At 45.5% G+C, this 25216-nt stretch overlaps 1 protein-coding gene across 5 annotated transcripts in view; it reads right to left on the reverse strand.

Annotated features, from left to right (window-relative positions):
• Positions 1–25216, reverse strand: part of Ptk2b (protein tyrosine kinase 2 beta) — a 119239-nt gene that overhangs the window by 27318 nt on the left and 66705 nt on the right. For all 5 annotated transcript variants that reach the window (XM_021654606.2, XM_021654559.2, XM_021654565.2 and 2 more), the window contains 3 exons: positions 7720–7898; positions 7237–7324; positions 6105–6184 (listed from right to left, as the gene is read on the reverse strand). In XM_021654606.2, coding sequence (XP_021510281.1) covers positions 6105–6184; positions 7237–7324; positions 7720–7898 — 347 coding nt within the window. The remainder of the gene's footprint in view (positions 1–6104; positions 6185–7236; positions 7325–7719; positions 7899–25216) is intronic.

The raw sequence follows: 25216 nt of genomic DNA on the forward strand, positions 1-25216 counted from the left end.
TTCAAGAGAACAATGTGGAGATAGGCATTCTTGTGATATTTGGACAAGAAAGAAAGAAAAAGAAAGAAAGAAAGAAAGAAAGAAAGAAAGAAAGAAAGAAAGAAAGAAAGAAAGAAGGGAAGAAAAGAAGGAAGGAAGGAAGGAAGGAAGGAAGGAAGGAAGGAAGGAAGGAAGAGGAGGCTGCTTTCCTCCCTAGTCCTAAGAATCTGCCTGAGGCTAAATTAAAAAGTATTGGATTAATTTCCTTGGTGGAGGAGATTTCAAGACAGCCTATGTTGACTCTGTCGTGTAGCTATTAGTAAGCACTCTCATGCAGCCCAACAACAACAAAAAGACCACACAGGGCAAAAAGAAATGCACAATAGAGTTTAAGGAGAAAAAAGAGGACCAAGAAATTTAATGTTGGAGCCAAGGCTTGTACTGAAAGATATAAGGAGAGGCCTGACATGAAATAGAAAAAAGAGAGGGTGCTCTTTGGAAAGATATCACTCAGCTCAGCTTTCAACCCATAAAAAAAAAAAAAGTCTGAAGAATTTTCTCCTAAAAAGCAACCACAAAGGAAATCTTTTGCAAGTGTGAATTAACAGACCAGGCGCTATCCACTGGGCATTCAAACTTGTCAGTGCTGTCCACGTGTTCCTGGGTTACTGAGTCATGAAGGATACACGAGGAGAGGGGCTGCGGAGTCTTGCTCCATGGCTCAGGAAAGCTGCTGAGGCCAGGTGTGTGGCAAGGGAGTCCCTGCACAAAGCCACCGAGAAGCCACTACACAAAGCTGTGAAGGAAAAGCCTGGGTTGCTCTGGAGATTTCCACGCCTTGGAGATGCCAGAGCCATGAGCATCTGCCAGGGAGAGCCGCATACAGGGAGTGGAAGCGTCCCAAGAGAGGGAAGCACGTCTCGGTCAGCAAAGCTGGAAGGGTAGAGCAGTGGCTCTCAACCTGTGAGTTGTGACCCCTTTGGGGTTGCTTATCAGATACCCTGCATATTAGATATCTGCACTACAATTTATAAGAAAAGCAAAATTACAGTTATGAAGCAGCAATGAACTAATTTTATGGTTGGGTCACGACAGCACAAGGAACTGTATTTAGTGGTTACAGTAGTAAGAAGTTTGAGAACCACTGGGGCAGAGCCACCTAAGTCCTCTGACATTAGACATGGAGCAACACGGTTTGAACTATCGCCCTGAGAGTTTTCAGTCTTGCTTTGGCCCAGTGTTTCCTCACCGCCCGTCTTTCCCTCCTGTTCAGAATGGCTATGTAGTCTGCTCCTTTGGAGGCTGGAAGGATGCAGTTTGCTTTTCTATTTTATAGGTAGTTGCGGTTGAGAGATTGCCTCCGGTCTCCGAAGACTTCAGACTTCTAAGCTGTGTTGGGACTGAAAGACTACGGAGGCTCTTTGCGGCTGGACTAAGTGCATTTTGTATTATGATATGGCCACAAGCCTATGGGGAACAGGGAGTGGATTGTGGTGGAACAGCCCCCATAGGCTCATTATGTTTGAACACTTGTTCTCCAGCAGGAAGACTATTGGGAAAAATTAGGAAGCATGGCTTTGCTGGATGAGGTATGTCACTGGGGTGGGCTTGGGGATTCCAAAACGCAACAAAATCTCATTGGCATTTTTACTTGCCAAGGTAAACAGAAATAGCCTAAAGTCAAGGGAAAGATGCGTGAGACAAGGAATGGGGGTAGAAAAGGCTTCGAGATGGAGAGACTCTCAGGTTGGTTCATCAGGAAGAGTGGATGATCAATTCCCCAAATGAGTGTTTCCTAGACCCGCCTTCATTTCCCCTGTGCTGACAAGTGAGGGAGGTAGCACTGTCTTATATAATGTAAAGAAATTGCCCAAATATGGAAGTGTCTACCCCCTAACCCCGACCACCTCATAATGTTCAAGTGTGGGAAGAGAAATATGCTCTGTGCTCTCCTGCACTGTGGGATGACTGAAGCTAATAACAATTTCATATTTCAAAAGCAAGAGGGATGGATTTGGGACATTCTTACCATAAAGAAATCATGTATGCTGAGGAATGCTTACAACCCCTATGTGTCAATCAAAACTAAAACTTTAAGATGGAGCCCTTCTCAGGCTGAAGGGAAATGAAAAGAGTAGGCCAGCCAGAGGGGAGGAATCCTATGAGGAGCCGAGATTGTTCCCCCAGAACAGATGAGAGTGGTTCCTTCAGGTCACAGCCCTTGTGGGATTAATGGATGAATGAGTAAAAGAATGAGTGGGATTTAAGATTTGTAAAAAAGGATCATGCTTACAAAATACTTAAACAATACTTTTTAAAAGAATTTTGAGCTGGGTATGAGGGTGCACTGCAACCCTGTCATCCCAGCACTTCAGAGGTATAGGGAAGAGGATCAGGAGTTCAAGGTTATCCTCAGATACAGAGTTTGGGGGTGGCTTGAGCTACACGAGGCCCCATGACAAAAAAAAATTAAAAATGAAGACATTTTGCTAAGTGAAACAGAAAACCAGCAGCAATTTTAGAATGTTTCATGAAGTGGTGAATGGAGTAGAATTGAATTAGGCAAAGGAGGCCCATATAGCCCGTCTCCTGACGTGCAGTTTTCATAGCACATTCCCTCCATCCCTGATGACCCCTCTCTTCCACGCCCTGCAGACTGGTCATAGAAACGCCACCAACAGAAGTGTCTAATAACTCGACTATGCCTCAGCCTGTGTTTCCAACATTCGGGACCATCATGCATCCCTGAGAGGTCCTGGTGGGGCAGTTAGAGAATCTGCCCTCCCCAGAGTCCCTGTGCTGAGATCCTTCTGTCTGGGTGGCTGTCAGGGAACACCCTGTTGCCTTGCTGAGTCAAGCCGCACCTGCTTGGACTGCCTCCGGTACCCAGGGTTCTCCCCAGGCTGAGCCTGCACATCTGAGAAACAGACACCAGATGGCAGCAGTCTATGCTTGGTGCACACTCATGGCAGATTCGCCCCCCAACCTCCAGGACTCAAGATAAAGACTTGCAAAATCCACTTGGAAGTGATAAAAAGTGTTAACTTGCTGCCAACATTCACAGGTTAACCACAGGGTCAAATTCCTTGTGGAATTTATGAAGCAAAGCACCGTATTTTTTTCTCTAAGCCTCATCTTGTCAGTCTCTACTTAACAAATTTTGGGAGACACATTCACTGATTGGTTCAGCAAGTTCTGTTGTTGCACTGGTGTGGGAAATACTCCTGGTTCTATCTGGTCAAAGAAGGTAAGTTGTTTGGTCCTTCTGCCCAATTTCTAGTAGATAGCCCATGAACTTCATATTACGATGTGTAGTAGGTTACTTACAGGAAGTGATGTGTTTGGCATCTATGAAGCACTCCTTGATAAATAATAAATGAATATCATTTTCGACTATGTGATATCCTGGGAAAGGCAAAACCATGAGATGGCAATAAAATGATTGATGGTGGCCAGGGAAGGAGAGACAGACAACAGATGTCCCAGGCAATGAAACTTCTGCATGGTATTTCAATAGTCAGACACATGCCTTCGTCCACACTCACAGAACGTGTGGCACCAAGGTGACGCTGGGGTGAGCTGTGGACTTTGGGTAACACTGGTGCATTCGGGGCGTTCATCCACCATAGGAATCACACCAGTCTCGAGGGGCACTCACAATGGGGGACATTGTGTGTGTGCAGGGCCCGGGAATCTGTGGGAGCCCTCTGTCTCCTGCTAACTTTTGCTGTGAACCTAAAGCTTCTCTAAATAAGGATAAAAATGAGTAAAGCGAGGGCCAGGGGTCTGTCTCAGGCGAGAGCATTTGCCTAGCATCCATGAAATCATTATATATGTATAATTATTTCCCAATCAGCCCAATTCTTCTCAACAGGAACCCAGTCGCCTGAGGTTTGATGTCACTAGACTCTTCTCATATGCACATATCATGCTTCTTTAAGCCAGGAAAGGGTATGTCTTTTTTTTTTTTGGTGATGTCATTTATCTGTAGGCAGGTTATGCAATCCTTGGTGTTGGTGGAACGAGGCACTATTGCCCGTGATTTTCAGCAAAGAACCATAGTTCAAGAGGATTCTGACATATGGTCTGATTTTCAGAAATGTGTCCTCCTCTTGGTGAGAAACAGTGGTAACCCGATTTTAAACATCCATTCTCTTCATCGTCACATAAGCTGTGCATTCTACCTGTTCCATTTGAAAACCACTGGGCCTGGAGCCTATCAGTCTTACATAGGTGTTTTCTATGTACCCACTGAAACTTCACATACTTGGCCCTCAGAGTTAGAGCCTGATTCTTTCTGAGGCTCAGGACACATATGGCAGGATCTTGGATCATGAAACAAATGTGGATTTGGGGACAACCCTAAAGTGGTTAGAGAACAGACTCAGCACACTGTACCCTCTTGATGACTGTCTTTAGAGGTCAGTGCAGATACTTCTTTGGTTTTCTAGCCCTTGAATACCATGCTTGGCATTTGTGCCCTAACCAATAACAGTTTAAGGGTGATTGGAGGGTGTAAGAATATGAGGCCACTGGCCAGCAGATCTGGGCAGGTGGCTTACTGGAATCTCAAAATGACATCACAGACTAGCAAGCATCCCACAAATACAGAAATTAATAGAACAGCTTTTCAGAATTGTCTCATTTCTGAGAGGAAGCCCACGGTGCAGGCTCCAGGGCTCCAGTAGGCACAGAAGAAAGACAAAGGCACATAAGTCCCCTGGTGCACCAGCCCTGGGCATGCAAGATGGCAGAGTCTAACGGTGGGTGCTAATGGGTCCTTGCTTGCTGGCACCAACTGCCACCAACCTAAGTCCTTAAAAGGCCAACTATCTCAGATACTCGATTCAAAATGGACCCTCACCTTCCTGTTGCACAGTCCCTACCATGGACCCCATCAACCTCTCTCTAAGGCCCCAGTTCCATGGAACTGCTAGCAGAGTTTTATTTTCAGTCAACCTGAATATCATGGGTAGAGTCAGAAATCCCCCAGAATGATGCAATAGGCCAAACAGAAGTAACAGTTGGTCATGGTTTTCCTGGCAAGGGTCATGAAAGTCCTTCAGCAATTCTGATGAGGCTAACTACATCCAAACAACCTAGGAGACTGGCTAAAGGTTCATCTTCTAAGGTCCCACCTAGGTCTTGTAGCCCACAGGGCCAAAGGTGGGGTTGGGACTCTATTGCATCTGCCTCCCAGGTAACCACAATGTTTACTCAGATGTTGACTCTAGGGAAAAATGGCAGATGGGTGGTCAAACTTAGGTGTTGTGGCCGTGGTCAAGACCAGGCTAAAAGCACAGGTTTAGCCACAGGGTCCACTTCTGCCCCAAATGGCAATGGGACCCAACAGCCAAGAGTAATTCCTGCCTTCTTAGACTGTCCTTCTGTCCCACTCTAATGATGTCATCAGCCTGCCCTCATGATGGTCATTGCTTCCACTGTCGCATGCCCTGTGGTTCTCCAGCCAAGGCTTTTGCTTCCACTATTCCCTGGGTCTGGAATGCCCGGTTCTCAGCCCCAATCTCATCCATTGCCTGCTAGTTGAAATCTTTCGCTTCCTTCCAGGAACAGCTCCACTTTCTCCTTTCTGGTTATTGTCTCCTGGTAGAAGACTGTTTGAGACCTACTCATTCTGTCTCTAATTGTAATTAACCATGCACACATGCCACCTCCATACACTCTCAACTGGGAGCCGTGGTTGGATGGTGCTCTAACACACATACAGATCGAGTACCTACCTCCTGGAGCTTGGGATGCAGCAATGGGTATCCCAGACTGAGATTCCTATCCGTGTGTGGTGTATTTTTAGACCCAGACCACAGTTGTAGAAGCATTTCTGGATCCCTGAGTGACATCAGCAGTGATGGACGTGTAGGACAAATGGGCAGCTTAGAGATAAGGACAGGGGCAGGCCACGGGAGGGGAGGGGACCAGGGAGAGTCGGAGTTGCCCTTCTCCCTTGTCTATCATGAAGACTAGATGGTGAGTCCTTCAGGACGTGAGCCTCCTCTTCCTCTCTTTCTGTCTTTCATATACCTACTTCTACTTCCTAGAGGAGGGACAAGCCAACAAGTCTAGAGCCAGCACTGTGCTCTCCTGGAAGAGGGCTCACGGTTACCTACCTGAGCTCCAGACAGCCCAGCTGTAGGGCCATGCCTTCGCTGACCTTGCTGGCATAGCGTTGCATGTAGTCATTCCGGAGCTGGAGAGAGAAAGGCCAAGGGTCAGACTCACACCCTCATTTTCCTTCCTGGAGCAAACTGATGCCTCCTGGGCTGTGTCTCTCATGGTCATGTTGGTAGTTTGAATGAGAATGGCCCTCAGAGGCTTATAAACTTGAATACCTGCTCCCCAGTTGGAGGAGCTGTTTGGAAAGGATTAAATTGTGTGGCCTTGTGGAGGTAGGTGTGTCACTGGAGGCGAGGGTTGATGTTTTAGAACCTCAGTCATTCTCAGTGTTTGTATGTCTCTCTTTGTTGCTGTCTCTCTGTCTTTGTCTTTTTGTGTCTCTGTCTGTCTCTGTCTCTGTCTTTTTCTACCTCTGACCTGCAGATAAGGATGTAGGTCCTCAGCTACTGCCCCAGTACCATGCCTGCCTACCTACTGCCAGGTTCCTCACAATAGTATTGGACTCACCTTCTGAAACTGTAAGCCCAATAATCTCTATAAGCCTTGGTTATGACACCTCTTTACAGCAACAGAAAAGTAACTAAGAAAGTATTCCACCATGGACAAGCATCTCCATTCCCCTCTCCCATTGCCATTTTGGATTGAATAAAACTGAAGCCAGGCTTAGTGGTTCAGGCCTGTAATCTCAGCTACTCTGAATGCTGAAGCCAGAGGATTATAGGTTCAAGGTCTCTATGGGCTATGCCAGTTTGTCAAGGCCATCTCTATCAGCTTAACCAGACTCTTCTGAAGCCAACATGGTGGCATACGCCTTTAATCCCGGTACTTGGGACACAGAGGCAGATGGATCTCTGTGAGTTCCAGGCCAGCTTAGTCCACACAGTGAGCTCCAGGACAGCCAGGGCTACATAGACAGACCAAGACCCTGTCTCACAAAACAAAACAAAACAAAACAAAACAAAACAAAACAAAACAAACAAACAAACAAACAAGAGACACTGCAGGGGAAAAATGGCTAAGGATTCCATTTAGTGGAAGAACACTTGCTTAGCAGTTATGATATCCTGGGTTCAGCTTTTAGTATTATAAGAAAGAAAAAAAGAAAGGCAAAGGGGGTGGTTTTACCTGTTGGTAGAAGTACAGCAGTGTGGTCCTATCTTCTTTCAGGCTCTCCATGAAGTCTTCTGGCAAGTAGCGGATTTGAAGGTCATACCTGCAATGAGACAGATTCTGGATGATGCTGGGAGGCTGGAATACCAAGAAAGTAGTAGGACTCACAGGGTCAAAACTACTCTACCCCTCAGTATGCAAAGGATATCTATGAGGCTTCTGGCAACAGATACTAGTTTCCTTATTTCAAAGACCAACCCTTGACCTGGCTCTTCTTTCTTCCCACCCTCTGCTCCCCTTCACCATAGCACCAGCAGCATCTGGTCTGGAACTGTGCCTGGATCCTGTCCTGAAATGGGGATTCACTACTAACCCAGGGTAGATCTCAAAAATACTTGCATCAGGACATTGTGGGGATGACTAATCTAGAAAGCCACTCTAGATTTTCTAGAAGATTATGAGCCTGAGGGACGCTCGGAGAGAGGGTGCCATTCCTACCTCCACTCAGCTTCCACGTGTAGACATTCATACTTGTCCTGCACTTCGCCCACTGTCATCTGCGGGTGCAGCCAGTGGATCTCATCTGATTTCATGTGCTTCAGCCTCAGCCCATAGCATTCAGCCAGCTGGATGTTGGGCCCTATTCGCCCACTCAGCAGGATGGAGGTGATGATCTCCTAGGGAGGAGATGAGAGGGCTAAGATTCAGGGATGCTCTCCTGCTGGGCTCTCACGAGCTCCCTGTGCGCATCCCCTAACCCTGGGCGCCAATCTGTCTTGGGTATTATTTATTTCTGATTCTCTAACCGTTAGTGCAAGCCTCGGTGCACAGTGTGTTCTACCCAATGAATGAACAATTTGGCAAAACGGGACAGACCCAGAGGAGGTGGGAGGACGTAGCAGAAGTGGGGGCAAGATGCAGAGGCTGAGATCACAGATCAAAACAATTAATACCAGCTGAGCACGTGCCCCGGGAAAAGCCCCTTCTGGTCGGCTTCCAGTCTAGCCCAGCAGGATGCAGTACAAGTCCAGGCCCTGCTAGGACTTCTCCACATGTGACTTCACTGAGTCCACGTGACACAGAGAAGCAAGCAGGTACTACCCCATGCATAAAGCTGGTAAAGAAACCAATGCCAGGACTAAGCTGGGCTTTGTGAACCCAGCCCTGGATCTCTGGACTCTAGTTTTTGCTTTGCCAAGCTGACCTAGGGCATGGCAGAGCTGAAGGAGACAGAAGGAGATAAACATTAAAGAATTAAGTGGCACACTGCCCATACAATGTCAGAAAAGTGGACAGGAAGCCACTAACATTCTTGTTCTGCTTTGGGGGTTTTCTTTTTGTTCTTTTACCCACCGTTTCAGCAGGTCCCATGCCCACAGACCAATGCCACCACTTCCTGGTCCAGACACAGAGCCCAATTAACACGAATGTCAACTGTAGTGTCAGCTTCTGCCAGGAAGCCCATCAGAAGGCCCTGACTAGACAAGCTTAGCTATTGGTAATCACATTTATCCCGTGCGTCCATATCTAGTGAGTAGAGCTGACCACTCCTGATGGCACGCAGTTCCCTGGATGCAGATTTAAAACATCACAGACACTGACCCATGTGAGCTGAGACTCTGAAATGCATGGATACCCAGCCTACATCAGCCTACCCCAGCCTGGAGGCTACAGTCTGGCCAAGGAGAGGAGGGATACGTTGTTGTTTAGACTGTATGTGGTTTTTTTCTTTTTAAACATGCCTACCAAGAAGTTGTCTAATTCAGTAAGCAAAGTACAACTAATTCCTTTATTGGAAATAGAAGAAAGTGTGTTTCTTTTTGTCTCTTCTAGGAAAATGTCAAGCCTAATATTTAAGCAGCGCTGGTTTAAAATAATGTTCAATCATACACGGGCCTGGACACCCGTGTGTCTTGTTCCAGCTGCCTCCTTCCACTTCTCTTGAACTCCATGGGATGTGACCTCAGCCACAAAACTACCTTTCCTCCTAAGGAAGACAATGTCCATCAGAAAAGCTCACTGCTGCTCTGTGAGACGCATGCGAGCGGGGCATGAGGACCAGAGCACATGCCAGCCCTCTGACGTTAGCTCTGAAATCAGCACTGGGGCTGGAGGAGAAGGACACGATCCACAGTGGCTCCGGAGAGAGAGAGCCACTGTGGATGAAGACATGAGGCCAAAGGTCTGCCACTATCTCCACCTGCTTCTGCTACCGACCTCCTGCTCATCTCTGCCCACTTGGTCACCCTGACATTTTACCCAGAACCCCTCATATCTTTGCTGAGTCCTACACGCAGCCCTCACCTCTGGTACTGAAAGGTAGGACCTACTCTTTACCAAACTGAAATTGATTAATTTAGCACCTCATTTGCAATAGCTAGGAACCTATGTAGAACTGAACATCACAAAGTTATGCAAAAGAAGTGCAGGAGTCTAAGGGCCCTCCTTGCCCGCACAGCCAAGCTTCAGCAACCACCAGCTGCGGCTGCCATTCTTACACCCCAAGCATGACCATTGTTCTTCTCAGTTCTTCTTTAAGGTGGTATGTATGCACACAGACACACACATACACATGTGTATATACATATATAACATGTTAAAATATATAAATTTTAACCATACATGGACTGCCTCATAAATACACTCATGTGACCTACATACTGATTAAAAACACATGTTTTCCGCATCTTCAGACAGTTCTCTTTCTGGGTCAACCCTTGTGGCTAACTCCCACTCTTGCTCCCACATCAGGCACCCATCCCCTCCCCCAGTTTCAAAGGATTTCACGTGCATGGAATTATTTACATGCGGCATTTTTTCTGCCCAACTTTTTTCACCTAGCATAATGTCTAAGATTTGCCCACATTGTTGATATGGTGGTACATAGTTTTCTTCTTGTCTTCACTCTTTCTTTCCCTCTCCCTTCTTCTCTCTCTCTCTTCCTTCCTTCCTTCCTTCCTTCCTTCCTTCCTTCCTCTTTCTTTCTTCCTTCCTTCCTTCCTTCTTTCTTTCTTCCTTCCTTCCTTCCTTTCTTCCTCTCTTTCTTTCTTTTTTTCTTTCTTTCTTTTTTCCTTCCTTCCTTTCTTCCTCTCTTTCTCTCTTTCTTTCTTTCTCTCTCTCTCTCTCTCTCTCTCTCTCTCTCTCTCTTTCTCTTTTTGACACAAAGCATTATTTAGCTCAGGATGTTTTTGACCTTGCAATCCTCTTGCTTCAGCCTCCTCAGCACTAGGACTACAGGGATATGTCATCACACCCTGGAAATGTTTCTTTTTCTCTTGTTTTGTTATGCTGGGAACCAAACCTAGGGCATTGTATATGATAGGCAAGTGCTCTTCCACTGGCCCACATGTCAGCTTAGTTGTTCTTTTTTGGAGATGAGTGATATAGTCTACTGTATCAACAAACTATATTTATTCAGCCCTCTATTTCTGGAAATCCAAGAACATTTCTGGGTTTTTTTGTTTTGTTTTGTTTTGTTTTTTTTTAACTACTGTGAAATTTTGAAAATCAGTGTAAAGTGATACACTGCTATTTGCTTTCAATTAATTCAAAAGAGTAGAATTTCTGGACCAAAGGTCTTGGGCTTTATAAAAAAAATTTGCGAAGGCTGTAGAGGTGGCTCAGCAACTAAGAGTGGATATTGAAGGCAAATTTGAACAGTTGGTTCTCACCATCTCTTTTCCTTCATTTTTAAGTTAGTTCTTTGAGAAATTTGTGCATACAGGTCTCCAGATTTAGGCTTTTCATCTAGAACAAGGAGGAAGAACCAGAGCCCCAGTTAAATAGTTTTGTGAAGATCAAATTAGCTAAAACTCTTTGGAATGTTGCTTGGCTCAAGAGTAATACTTTTTTTTTTTTTTTTTTAAATTGTGTTTTATTTTATGTTCTAATGAACATCCCTACATGTTGGAGTTACAGACAGTTGTGAGCTGCCATGTGAGTGCTGGGAATTGAACCTAGGAAGAACAGTCAGTGCTCTTAAATGCTGAGCCACCTCTCTAGCCCACAACACTTTTTGTTTAAAATGAACATTATTTTAATGCAGTAATCTCTTACAAGATCCAGCTTAAACTATATTATGAAAACAAAATTTTGTTTTATTCTTCTATCTTTTTTACTCCCTACCCCCTTACCCTTTTCCTTCTCTTGTAAGTGGCGTGTACATGGCCAGGGGTCAAAACAGCAAAGCTGAGGAGCTGGCATTAGCAGCCAGCCCAGGGTTGGAGAGAGGTGAATGATGGTGCTATTGATCACCTACATAGGAGCTTAGCAAAAGGAGAAATATAATGAAAATAGTGGAAATTTTTTACAGTTAGGAAAAGTACTCAAACTATGGAGAGTGGAAGCTAGAAATGACTGTGTCATAAGGGCTTGTCCTGAAATGGTGGTTTGACTGGCTTTGAATGGGACGGGGGAGAGCTTTGAGTTGTCCTTACTAAGAGGGCTTAATGAGCAATGCCACACCACATCGGATTTCAAACCAAGCCTCAGAGTTAGTTTCCAAGCACCATCCTTCAGGGAAAGGGTCCAAGGCTCTTGTTGAAAGAGATGATTCCAGGGCTGAGGGGGGAAATGGGGAACACAAGGTGAATCTGAAATATCACTTTGGATCAGAAAAAAAAAAAAACAGTGTTCGGAGCCTGTTGGGCCTTCCTAACAGTTGCACACGACCATCTGGAAGTGCTCACGTGAGGCAAGGCTGGCATAACCCAAGCTGTACAACGTCTTTCCTGAGGGTGGATGTTGCTGGGGACAGACAGTCTCACTGAATGGCATCCCCACCCTCTGACCCCCTGACCAGACTGATTACTGAAGTTAGATTATAAAGGATTTGGTTGGTCTTTGTCCTTAGTTCCAAGTCTTGGGATTTTCCATGTGATAGGACTGCCTTTGTTATTCATGCTGGGTCCTAACATACAGTGGACCCACAGTTTCAGGAGCACGGGGCACGGGGTTGAGGAGGGGGCACTGACCAACCAAGTGTTGGCTTTTCAGACTGTAAAGACCGGCCATGTTCTTGGAGAGCTGCAGCTTTGAGACTGAGAGTTAGCCAGAGCGGGAGGGAAGGTGGGAGGGTAAATGGGGATCAAGTTGAATCACGTGGCTAAAGAGTCCACGTGTCATCAACCACACCTTATATCCGAAGCCCTAATAGATCTCTGAATCAGGATGTTCACCTGAGAGACTTGGTGATGCGCATTTCTGTGCCTGAGAACAGAAGCCTCCTGTTTCAGAGTCTTTCAGAAGTTCTGTGTACCTCTTCGCTGGCTGGGGTTAATCTGTCTCCATTAGAGTAAAACTCCAGCTTGAAATATTGTACTTTCCCCCAGTACTTTGACTTGTTCTAGTAAATCATTGAAGCTGAGAAAGTGGGAACCCACCAGTGTATACTAAAAGCTTGGGTGGCTCAGGATCTGGGGAAAGGAGTGTCTGGTGAACGGGCCCTTAACCTATGAAGTTAACTTTGTAATGTGGAGATACATTGTAGCAGAACTTCATTGTAATCTATGTCCGTCCTTCATACATGACCAGGAGAAATGAATGCGATGCTCACAACTGCGTGCCCAGGGTTAGTAAAGTCATGGAGCTTGGAGGAGAATCTATAATCGACACTTTACTAATCCCCAAGTACATTCTGGCTATGGATCCCTGAACCCACAGATAGTTGCTCTTGCTTGTCATGGAGAAAGGTCTTCTTTGCAACAAATGGGAACCATTACAGAAAACTATAACTCTAACGGATCAAACTGATACACTTGCAACACAGATCCTGCACCGAAGGCTCAGGGATCATTGTGGAAGAGGGTGCAAGAAGATCCTTAGAGCCAGAGGAACAGGAGATATGCTGTGAGAGTATGTCTCCTAGAAATGCCGGGAGCTAGGCTCGTGAAGTCTCACCAGCAAGGCTGCCTAAACATGATCTGAATAAAGATGACACCAATAAGCATAACAAAATAAAATGGGGAAAAAATCTCACGAGGGAAAAAAAAAACTCTAGACAAACAAACAAACAAACAAACTATAAGCAAGTGAGGAATGCTTAGAGCAGCAGAAACAATCCTGCCCAGGGAAGGGCGCACCAACTGGTTAGACAAAACAAATGGTCAGCCCTGAAAACATGCATGCAAGTAAAATCATACAGTCTGAGCAGGTTGCATTTATATATTTGAGAACACCCCTCCCCCCGACATACACACGTAACAACAATTAAAGAAACAGAGGCCATCAATTTGCAAGGGAGCAAGGTGGGGTCCATGGAAGGGTTTGGAAGGAAGAAAAGAATTAGGAAATGATATTAAGTATCTCAAAAAAAATAAGATATACAATTAAAAAAAAAAAACAAACTAGGCTGTGAATCTAGTTCTGAGGAGACAGACCTTGTGACAGGATGGCAGGCTCTCTGGGCCACAGTGTCCCCTGTGATCTTCTATCCTTGTCCTATCAAGCTGCAGATGGTTCTGCATTCAGCCATCTGCCATGGGCACACTATGAAGAGCTCCGGAGCTATGGCTCCAGCGAGCACACAGCCCTCAGCCGTGGAGAAGCTCGTGAGTACAGGTAGGAAGATGAGGACGCCTTCCGTTTAGGGGGCGCATCTGCGCTGTGCTACCTCCAGCCCTGCCTTCCTTGTGCTCCCACGCACGAAAACAACAGGAGAAGCAGTGTTGGCGCCCGACCCCCAGCTCATTAGCTGCCATTTAACGAGTCAATATTTCTTTCTCTGCTAATGAAGCCTTCCTTAAAAATGACAGTATATGGTGTTTCCCTACTTGCTCAATTGCCATATGTAACCTGAGTTTTAAACAAGTGCTGGCTTTTTAGATAAGCCCGGGGCTCCTTTTGCTTCAGAGAGATCTTGCCTTCATCCCGTACTTGGGCTTCCAGTGCCCAAGGGCACACATTCTAGCTGCCTTGGGTTACAGTCTAGAATATAAAAGACTTCTGGTACTTTCTTGCAACATTTGTGTTCCTAGGGTTTTCCTTCCTTCTTGGATCATGTTGATTTACTTCAAGTACTAAATAGTGTGAAGACACTAGAAGGCCTTTCCCCGATTCCCTGATCTCTGACTTTTCCACTTGTAGGTCAGAAACAAAGAAGAAATGTATCCGGATAGCTTGTCCCCTCACCCAGAGGGTTTAAGGTCATGCACCATATGAAGACTCCTCAGTTGGTGGTAGACCACATTTAGGAGAGGAGATGACATCATGATGACATCATGAGATGACATCATCTAGTGATGTCATAGCTGTCTCAGTTTGTGTCTGTCCACTTTCTAATGTTCACTTGTATATGTGTGGTGTGCATGCATGTGTGTTTGCATGGCTACATGTGTGTAGGTACATGTGGAGATCAGAGGATTATACCAGATGTCTTCCAAAAGACAGTCTCCACTTCATATGCTGAGGCAGGGTCTCTCCCTTGAACCCAGGACTCCCTGATTTTGCTAGAATAGCTAGAGAGCTTGCTCTGGGGTTGCTGTGTCACGGCTCTCCAGAGCACAGGGATCGCAGGTGGGCTGCCGTACCCACCAGCTTTTACGTAGGTGCTGAGAATCTGAGCTCCAGCCATCACGCTTGTGTGGCAAGCACTTGGCCTACTGACTCATCCCCCCATCTCCCTCACACAAGTCTGAAATTGCAGAATGACGTAATCCTCCCATTATTAAACGATCCTGCTAAGATCATCCGAGCAACAGACCTCTCCCTCTTCTTCCCAGTGACCGCCACGTTCCAGAACTTCCAGTGACCTCTCTGTTTCATTACGTCCTCAGGCTCATCTGCTTCAAGGCACACTTAACTTTTCCTTAAGTTTATTTAAGCTTTTTTGTATTTGTGGCCAGGTTATTAAAACAAGCAAACAAAAACAATATAATAACCAAGGCCCTCCCAGACAGCCTGGTACCTTCCCATCCTCCACCAAGATAGCCTGGTTCCAACTGCCCCTTTGGTTCCAGGTTCTTCTCTCTCTGCCATATTTTAGGAGAGTCTTTGTCAATGTCATTTCATGCAGACCTCTATCCTGAATGCTCCTGATTCCCCTGAGCTGATAGAGGTTTTGATTCCTCCCCCTGGATTCCTTGGGCAGCATTGTGAGGGCCTCTGGAAATCCATTCCTTACTTCCCTGGGTTGACGGGGGTTTGGGTTCCTCTATGGACTCCAAAGAACTTCAAATGTACATCCAGAAACATATTGTTAGGAGCTGAATTTTGTTTCTCCAGAAAGGCATGATGGAGCCACACCCTCTACTTTTTTTTTTTTTTCACTGCAACCTTTTTGAGAAATAGAGTCTGTGCAGACTAGTCAAATTAAAATGAGGTCATTAGGTAGGCTCTACTCTCATCTGACTGATGTTCTTATAAAGGGGGACATTAAGTCACCAAGAGAGACGTGCACACAAGAATGCAAGTGATAGGTGAAGAGTCAAGTTTCCAGTGACCTATCTGTAAGCCAAGAACACCAAAGATGAAGGCAAATCACCACGCCTGGAGAAGAGGCAAGGAAGGATTCTCCCACAGGCTTCAGAGGGCACAGTCCTACCAACACCTTGATCTTGGCTTCTCTAGACCTCAGAACTTAGAGATGGTATTTTGTTAGAAGACTCCTATGAATCTAATAAAGACATTGACACACTAGGACTAAAGCAATTGCCCGTGTCTGTTCTTGGATCAGATGGATATGGACCTTCTTTGAGTTCTAACTGGTAATTGGTTGAGGAGTATATATATATATATATATATATATATATATATATATATATATGTCCTGTCTCAGAAAGAATCTTCCGGTGATAACTTTCTAAGAAAACAGAGTGCAGGTTTAAATTTCTTTTCAGTTCTCTTTAGATGACAGGCTAATGTGTTTTGACATGTGGTACATAACTATGACTGGCCTGCCTTATGTTGACTCCGTAAAGAGCTCAGACAGTGCTTGGTACACATTAGCCACTCAACAAATAGCAGTTATCGTGATGGGGCCATAAGCCATGACGAGATAACATGAGCATATGTGGATGCTAGCAGAGGCAGAAGGAAGATTATGAATAATAAAATTAGGCCCAAGACGATCAGGCCACACCCAGAGCTGATCTGGCTATAAACTTGCGCTCTGGAAGAAACAGTGCAGAGGAAAATGACTTCATTCTGCTCAGAGCAAAGACCTGTACAAGTTTTAGGGCCTGAGCATCAAGCTCAATACAACAGTGTCTTCATTTTTCTCTTTTGTTATACATGGAGATGGGAGGTAGAACTCAAAAAAAAAAAAAAAGAGAGAGAGAGAGAATAAAAAGGCTGAGACAGTAACAAGCATCTTATCTTTAATTGACTTAAAGCATAAGGGTTGTCTTCAAAAATTAGGGAAAAAAACTCTGTTAAATATAGACCTGCTTTATTCAAAATTCTGATTGTTAATATGCCACACACAAAAAAAAAGCTCTTAATGCTAAGATGAGCTTCAAGAGGAAGAAAGAATAAAAAAAGGCAAACAGGAAAGTACTGGGCTGGTTAATGTGTCTCTTTAAAAAAAAAGTTTCCCTCTAATAAGATACCGTATTAAATAATGACTTTATAATTCATTGGGAAGTTGGCTTTGGGGAATTGGTCACATGGCTTGCTTCCGAATGAACAGTTGAAGAGTGCTGTTTGCTCTGGGGGATGGATCTACAGTGTTCCCATTTGCTATGGTGCTTAATCTGCATTAGAGAGTCTCAACAGGGTGCTGTTGACATTTGGGGCAGGTGCTGGCTAGTTTGATGTCCACTTGACACAAGCTAGAGTCACTGGAGGGGAAGAAACCTCAATTGAGATAATGCTTCTATAAGACCAGGTTGTAGGCTAGCCTGTAGGGCATGGCTAAATTAGTGATTGATGTGGGAGGACCCGGACTATTACTGTTCCTAAGCTAGTGTTTTTGGGTTCTATAAAAAAAAGAAGCAGGCTGAGCAAGCCATAATGAGCAAGCCTGTAAGCAGCAACCCTCCATGGCCTCTGCATCAGCTCTTGTGGCTAGGTTCCTGCCCTGACTTCCTACATGATGGGCTACGATGTGGGAGCATAAGCCAAACAAACCCTCTCCTTCTCAACTTGCTTTGGATCATGGTGTTTTGTCATATCGATAATAACACTAACTAGAACGGGGTAAAAATATTCTTTGTTGTGGGAGCTGTTTAACATCCAGGGCTACATCCACCTGACAGCCAAGCTTCATGTCCTAGTCATGGTGACAATGACACAGTAGAATTCCAACTAGTCTCTAGAAAGAGCGCTTCAGGAAATGGTGATGAGTTCTGGGTCCTCGCCTAAGGTGTGGACACCCAGTGGAGACAGAGAGCAGACAGGTGAGTGGATGAGTGTTACGGAAGACTGTAAACCACACTGAAAAAACTGGGTACCACTGAAGTCAGGATCACAAGCTAGGGGATAGGAGGAGATTATTTAAGAAGTGACAAAGTTGCGCTGGAGGAATCGTTCAATGGTGAAACGTGCTTCCTGCTCTTATGTCAGGTGGCTCATATCCACTTGTAACTCCAGCTCCAAGGGATCCAATGCTTTCTTCTGGCTTCTGCAGGCCACCACACATACGCCAAGCATACATTCACACAGGCAAAAACACACACGCATAAATAAAAGCAAATCTCTTAAAAAGTGGCACACATCCCACAGCCTCGTTGGCTGTGGGGACAGTAGTAGACATATCATCTGGGCTCGGTTCCCTGACCCCAGCTGGATGTCAAAGCAAAACAGACTTACATTCATCTCTGCACATCCGTGTGCTCTCGCCACACATGCCTGGATGTGATACCAGTGATCCAAACAGATGGCTACTAGGGAATTGAAATTCCAGGAAGACATTCCCATGTTCTCAGGTGGAGATCACATTTGAAAAGAGACTCTATGTGGATGTAATTAAGCTAAACAGCTCAGTTTCCAGTCTTTCCAGACTCTCTGTGTGGCTCTTAATCAAGGGTGTCTTTACAAGAGCTATGGGGGAGGGGACAATAGGAATAGAGAGGTGGAGCAGGGAGATGCTACCAAAGCCCAAAAGCACTAGGAGTTCATCATTAGACACTGGAAGGGAGGGGAAGAGTGTGTGAGGTCCTGACCCCGCCCTTGGGGCTTCTAGTCTTCAGAGCTATGAAAGAAACATTTCTGTTGTTTTAACCATTGGTTTCTAGTAACTTGTTAAAGCAGACTTAGGAAATGAAGACAAAAGCTGTATAAGCCCCAAGTCCTCGACTCATATAACAGATCAATTTTGAATAGTGGTTGCAGAGCAAAATACTAAAGTTTGCATAACTTATCACTCTGAAAGCATTCGTTCTGAGGTGATAAGAGCTCTAAGGAGGATATTCAACCATGAACCCATCTGATCAAAAATAGAACAACCGCACAGACACCTGACTCCTCGTTTGTGGACGTCACGGGCCTATGTGCACAGATAAATGAAGAGAGAGCTACAGGCTTCACATCTTTGCCCTCACCACAGTGAGTGTCTGCATGTGTGAGGGGCTGGAACCACACACAGGAAATGAGAAGGGTGCAGAAAAGAGGAAGTGTGTGTCAATGTGCCTCTTTTTATGCCGCTGTGTGGTGCTAGTTTGTGGTTTCCTGACTGAATCCTTCCTGCTTGTCTCTGGGCTATTCTCATGGAGGGGGTTAGCCTGATGTAGGCCAAGCCTTCTCTTAGGACTAGCTTCCTCAGGCATGGAGACCCCCACCCTTTTCTTCCAGTCACATCTCCAACCTTGAGGCTTTGCCTTTGTGCCTCTGACTGAAGGAAGTGAGGAATGCTTAGGTGAAAAAGAACCTGGCCTGTGGGCCAAGGACTTTGCCTGTCAACCATTGGGGGCTGCTGCCCTGACCCTGGTATTAATCTGTTCCTTCTTCCATCATGAAGCACCTCACTGGACAGTTATAAACAGTGAAAAATATGTTGCTCACAGTTCTGGGAAGTCCAGGATCAAAGCTCTATCAGACCTGGTATCCGGCAAGGGTTTCAAGATGGGGCCCGTGCTAAGTCCTCACACAGTAGAAGGGGGTGGGCAGGGGTGTTCTCATTGACATCTTTTTTAAAATGATGTTTAATATTTTTTCACTATGTGTATATGGGAGTAGGAGCTGTGTACATGACCCTGGAGTCACAGGTAGTGGTGGGCTACCTGATGTGGGTGCTGGAAGCCAAATTTCAGTCTTCAGCAAGAGCAAATGCAATCATATCTACTGAGCCAGCTCACTAGGCTCTCAACCTCTTCTTAAGCACTTCCTCAAGCCATTCCTGATTTAATCACATTCCCAAGGGCCTCACCTTTCCATGTTATCACAGGAAGTAGTAGTCTCCAACACAGGTCTTTTGGTCAGTGCTAGCACTTCCTAAAGGTTCTCACCCCTATATCCATCATATTAGGTAGGGGTTATGACTTCAACGTATGAATTAGGGGGTACCAAAACATTCATCCCGTGATACCCTGTATCTAGTTAGGTGACGGGTCTAAACTTGAAGGAAGGCCTTGGGGTAAGTGTCTTGATAAGTATAGGTCTGGACTGTGTGTCACTGTACCTGAATCTTCCCCCTCGGGGGATTCTGGGAAGCTTGATAAGTATAGGGAAGAGCTGTGTGTCACAGTACCCGAATCTTCCCCCTCTGGGGATTCTGGGAGGCTTGTGGGGATTCACGGGAGATCATAGTGAGAAGAAGCGGGTGCAGAACAGACTGCTTTGGGGAGATGGACTATACCCTCTTTACCTGACAGGCAAGCAGCATCCAAAGGACACCTGCAACCCAGAGTGCCCACTGAGGGTAGAAGAGATGCATCTGGACAGGGTGGAGAGAAGCTCCAGAAGGGTTCAGTTCAGGACAAACCCAAGATGAGGTCTTTCCTTCTTTTATTTTCTTTTAAGATTTTTTTTAATTTTTAATTTTTAATATTAATTACAGTTTATTCACTTTGTATCCCAGCTGTAGCCCCCTCCTTCATTCCCTCCCAATCTTACCCTCCCTCCCTCATCTCCTCCTATGCCCCTCTCCAAGTCCACTGATAGGGGAGGCCCTCCTCCCCTTCCATCTGACACTAGCTTATCAGGACTGGTTGCATTGTCCTTCTCTGTGGCCTGGTAAGGCTGCTCCGCCATCAGGGGGAGGTGATCAAAGAGCCAGCCACTGAGTTCATGTCAGAGACAGTCCATGTTCCCCTTACTAGGGAACCTACTTAGATACTGAACTGCCATGGGCTACATCTGAGCAAGGGTTCTAGGTTTTATACATGAATGGTCCTTGGTTGTAGTAAGATATATTTTTTTGTCTGACTATTTTGCTTGCATGCATAAATGTGTACCACAGGAATAGCTGATGCCCACAGAGGCCAGAAGAGGGCATTAGATCCCTTACAAGTTGTGTGGCAGACTTGTGAGCCTCCATTTAAGTGCTTGGTATCAAATCTGGGTCCTCTGCAAGAAGAAGTGCTCTTAAAGAGCCTTATCTCTAGCCTTGTCCCCTTTAAAGACAGGGTTTTGCTAGTAGCTCTGGCTAGCCCAGAACTTATTCTGTGGTTCAGGCTGGTCTCAAATTCCCAGAAATCCCCCTGCTTCAGCTTTCCAAATGTTGAAATTGCAGATATGAGTCACTACACTTGGTAAGAATAAACCTTGACCATGCACCTGTTCATGGCAGGGGCTGAGAAAAACAAACCTAGGATGGAGGTGGCCCTGGGCTGTGGCAACTCTTGAGGTACATTATATCATCATACAGATGAGAGCAACTCCTGGGGTACAATATATCATCACACTGATGGGAACAACTCTTGAGATACATTGTATCACAGGCAAAGCAGACCCTTTGCTTGATGCTTTCCCATAGGAGAAGCAGAAGGTTCTAATGATGGGTGGAGTCCTGCACAGAATAGATCAGCAAGAGTCAGCCAGAGGAGAAGACAGCTAGCCCCTCAGTGTCCTGATAAGATAGGAGCACGACACTTAGACCTGGGTGATCGTAAAATGTATCCTCCGGCTCAGGACTGGATTGACATTAGCAGGGCACTGCTGATCAGCCCTGGACAGTGCATACAAACTGGGCTATAACCCAGGACCTATGGTAACCCCCACCTGCAAAAGAGGGGAAAGAAAAGAAAGAGGTACTAGAGGATAGGAAGAAAACATGGAGGCTCCTGGCAGTACCGTCTGTTGACATCCTCCTGCTGTTTTGTAAGATGTTGTCTTAATCCCTTTCCCAGACTAGCAAACTAGCACGTTAGAGGAAAACGTGATGACATAAGCCTCCACCTGTCACGGAGAGTCAGAGCTCCCAGCAAACACGGTTTCCCATGAGTACCAACGCAAAGGAGAGTGGGAATTCAAGAAGGGTAGCACATATTTCTCATCTGGGCACTGCTGGTCTCTTTAGCATCTGCCTGCTTCCTGCAAGGACTTAGCCTCCAAAGCTAGTGATTATTTTCAGAGCTGTTCTGTTCTGGAGACAGGGTCTCACTTTGTAGCCTTGGAACTTACCATCCTCTTGCCTCAGCCTCTAGGAAGCTGGGATCATAGGTAAGTGCTGCCATGCCTGCTTTTGCCATAACTGTTTCATCACAGAGGAAGCATGATGGGGGTATTCACATTTACACAGAGAGAAGTTGAGTCAAGATAAAAAACAAAACAAAACAAAACCTTGAAATTGGCAATGTGCCCAGATAAGGATGCTGTGGAACTGTGACACTAATGTGGGCCAGTCTCCATTGCTTCTGTTTTGTTACACATAGCTAAGAGAGTGAGTTGAAGTTACAGCAGTGTTTCTACAAAGGGATGTATGTTTGGAAGTCTGAAAGGGCTCACAGCAGTTTGAGAACTGGCAGGATGATAAAGGGACATAGAATGAAACAGAAAAATTCACTGAAGTCAAGACCAAGTGATGAGGAGGAGAGTTTGGCGGTTAGGAAGCAGCCACTAACTTCAGGAGGGTCTTAGGAAAGGATGGTGGGCCTGGGCCCCATCCCTAAAACCATAGGGACTATATCCTCAAGTAGGCATTAAGCAAAGCTGGTCCTTGGTGCCTAGACCAACCCTGTTCTCTGTGTTGCATGCTTGCCCAGGTTCTATTTCTTTCTATCAGAGCACTTGCATTGCGTTTTAAAGATTCATTCATAGGACTGGGTCGGTATCATAGCCTTGGTCTGGAAGCCCTACAGGAATGGGGACTTGTACCATGTTTGGAGAAGGCCAACATCCTATGCAGGTGCCGATACTGGAGCCACACAACAATATTTGTGGAGTGGAAGACAGAATTATTCAGGCTGCTCTTCTGTATGGTCTCATCCACAGCCAGGATTTCATTCAGCCACCATCCAGAGGTTGGCTAATACAAATGTCTGTGCCAAGATGGCCTCTCTCTCCAGAATCACCTACCGATGGTGTTTCAGTGTTGCCACGTGGAAATATGAAGGCATCTCAAGTGTACTCAAAGAGACAGAGCAGAGCCACCTTCCTCCGGTGTTCGTCTTAGGCACTGGGGTCCTGTCTCTCTAGTCAGGCTGCAGTTCCTCATACTTTCTCCTTTATCTCGCATTCCTGAACCATTATCAGAGCTGTTCATTTCCAAATCCTAGATTCTCTGACTCACAGTCACTTCTTTGCATAGACTGAATTGGTTAAGAGTGTACACTCTGGAGGAGGACTGTCTGGGTTTGAAAACAAAACCCACCACTTAACTAACAATTTGCTTAACTCCTCTGCACCGAGTTTCCTTAAATAGAAAGTAGAGATAATAACACCATGTGTTTCAGAGGGGTTTTTTGAGAAGTCAGTGAGATAACATGTATGAGGGGGTTTAAAATGTTAGATTTTATCATCACCATTACCTTCATCACTATTACCGTTGTCCATCACCATCATTATCACCATCACCATCATCACCACAATCATCAGCATAGTCACTGCCAGTAACTTCTGTTACTACTGCCACCACCATCATCTGTCACCACTACTGCCAACATCATCACTACTATCACCACCGTTAGCATCATCACCATCATCATCATCACTACCATCACTACTGCCACCACCATCAATAACAATACCACCATCATCAATACCACGATCATAACCAGTACTACCTTATCATCACCAATATTACAACCATCACCACCACCACCATTGCCATCATCCCTACCATCATTAGAGTCACCATCACTATTATCAAATCCATGGTATTACCAAATCTGCTGTTTCTCTCTCAACTTTTTGAAAGCTGGCTTTCCTGATCACCCTAACTGGAACCCTTCTCTTGTTATACTCATTCTTCATAGATGGTCTGGTTCTCTGGCCTGACACCCATTCCATGATGGCACCCAAATCCTCTTTTCTCTGTCCTGTTTTCTTCCTGAGCTGCAGGCCCACATTCCCCCATAGGGATGTTTCAAAAATACTTCAAACAGAACCATGTGAAGCTGTAGATTCAGCATGTACCTCTGTTCTCATCACAATGAACGATGCCAGCACCCATGCTGCTGCCCAAGCCAAAGTTTGAGTCATCCTGTCTCTTTCCTTTTGTTCCCTCCCCATGTTTAGTTAATCATCAGTCTCTGTTGACTCTACCTTATTGATACATGCAAATCTATCGACTTATCTCTGTTCCCAAGAACACTCCCTTAGTACAAGTCCACATCTCCCTCCTACTAACAGCAAGCACCTTCCAGCCCTGCTCCCACTACTCTTGCTCTCTCCATCTCTCCTGCTCTACAGAATTGGGGTGGGGGAAACGCACCTTAGAAGGCTTGCCAGAGAATTAAGAATTCCCGTTGGCAAATGAAAACTACCACACTGTGGCCATGTCTTAGAAATTTATCAGGTAAAACAGCCCACTGGAGGTTCTGAGAAGTCTTGCTGCGAAAGACTCTGTTCATGATTTTCAGAGCAGGGCTGAGGCAGCTGTGCTCTAGGGATGGAACCCAGGGCCTCCCCCATGATAGGCAAGTGCCCTACCGCTGAGACACAGCCCAGTCCTCAGCATTGTACCAAGCCTTTCCCAAGCTTCTGTGAGCATAAATCTTTTCTCTAAAGCCCTTATTCTTCCTTTCCCTTCCCTCTGGTTCTATTTCCTCTTTATTCTTCCCTCCCTCCCTCCTTTATTTTGTCTTTCATTCATTTCTTTCATTTACTTTTTTCTTGTCTCCCTTTCTCCTTCCCTTCTTTACTTCTTATACTCAGCGTCTTTCCTTTCCTTTTCTCTTTTCTTTCCTTTATCTCCCCCTCCCTCCTTATCTACGTCCCTCCCTTCCTTTTTTTCTTTCCTTCCTTCCTTCCTTCCTTCCTTCCTTCCTTCCTTCCTTCCTTCCTTCCTTCCTTCTTTCCTCCCTCCCCTCCCCTCCTTCCTTCTTGCAGTACCAAAGATAGAAATCAGGACCTAGTACACACCAGGCAAGTGATCTATAATGCCCTATCTCCATATCCCTAGCCTCAGGGCATACTCCTTGCAGAATACTATGTGCTTTTTAAAAAATACAAATGTAGTCATTGTCTCAGTTTGAAAAGAAGGCCTCTAAGTGGATAAAAAAAAAAAAAACTGAAGGTTTTTTTTTCAGTCCTTGTGGAAAAATAGGAGCTCTCAGAGATAGCTGTGCAGGGCAATGACGGAACAGGCAACCAACAGTTTCAAATCCTGGGACCCACTATGTGCTAGGTACTTCTTATCTATCACACAAGCAACAGTTTCACATCCTTGGACCCACTATGTGCTAGGTATGCTTCACCTGTCATCTCTAGTCTCTACAGCAAAGCAGCAGGTGGGCAGGGTCCCCTTGGGGAAAATATGCACACAGATTTGTTAAACATTCAGGTCCAAGCCCACACAAGCATCCCAGATGGAGCTTCCCTTGACTGGAAGTCCAGGTGGCTTTAAAGTCACAGCTTGTAACAACGGGATGACATTAGAAGGTGCTGTTTCATCAGTAGGAAAAACTATAAGCAGGGAAAATCAAAAGGCTTGGGTATAAGTTCCCAGAAGAGAGTTATC

Source organism: Meriones unguiculatus, chromosome 9 (genome assembly GCF_030254825.1).
Source record: "Meriones unguiculatus strain TT.TT164.6M chromosome 9, Bangor_MerUng_6.1, whole genome shotgun sequence".
Taxonomy (NCBI): Eukaryota; Metazoa; Chordata; class Mammalia; order Rodentia; family Muridae; genus Meriones; species Meriones unguiculatus.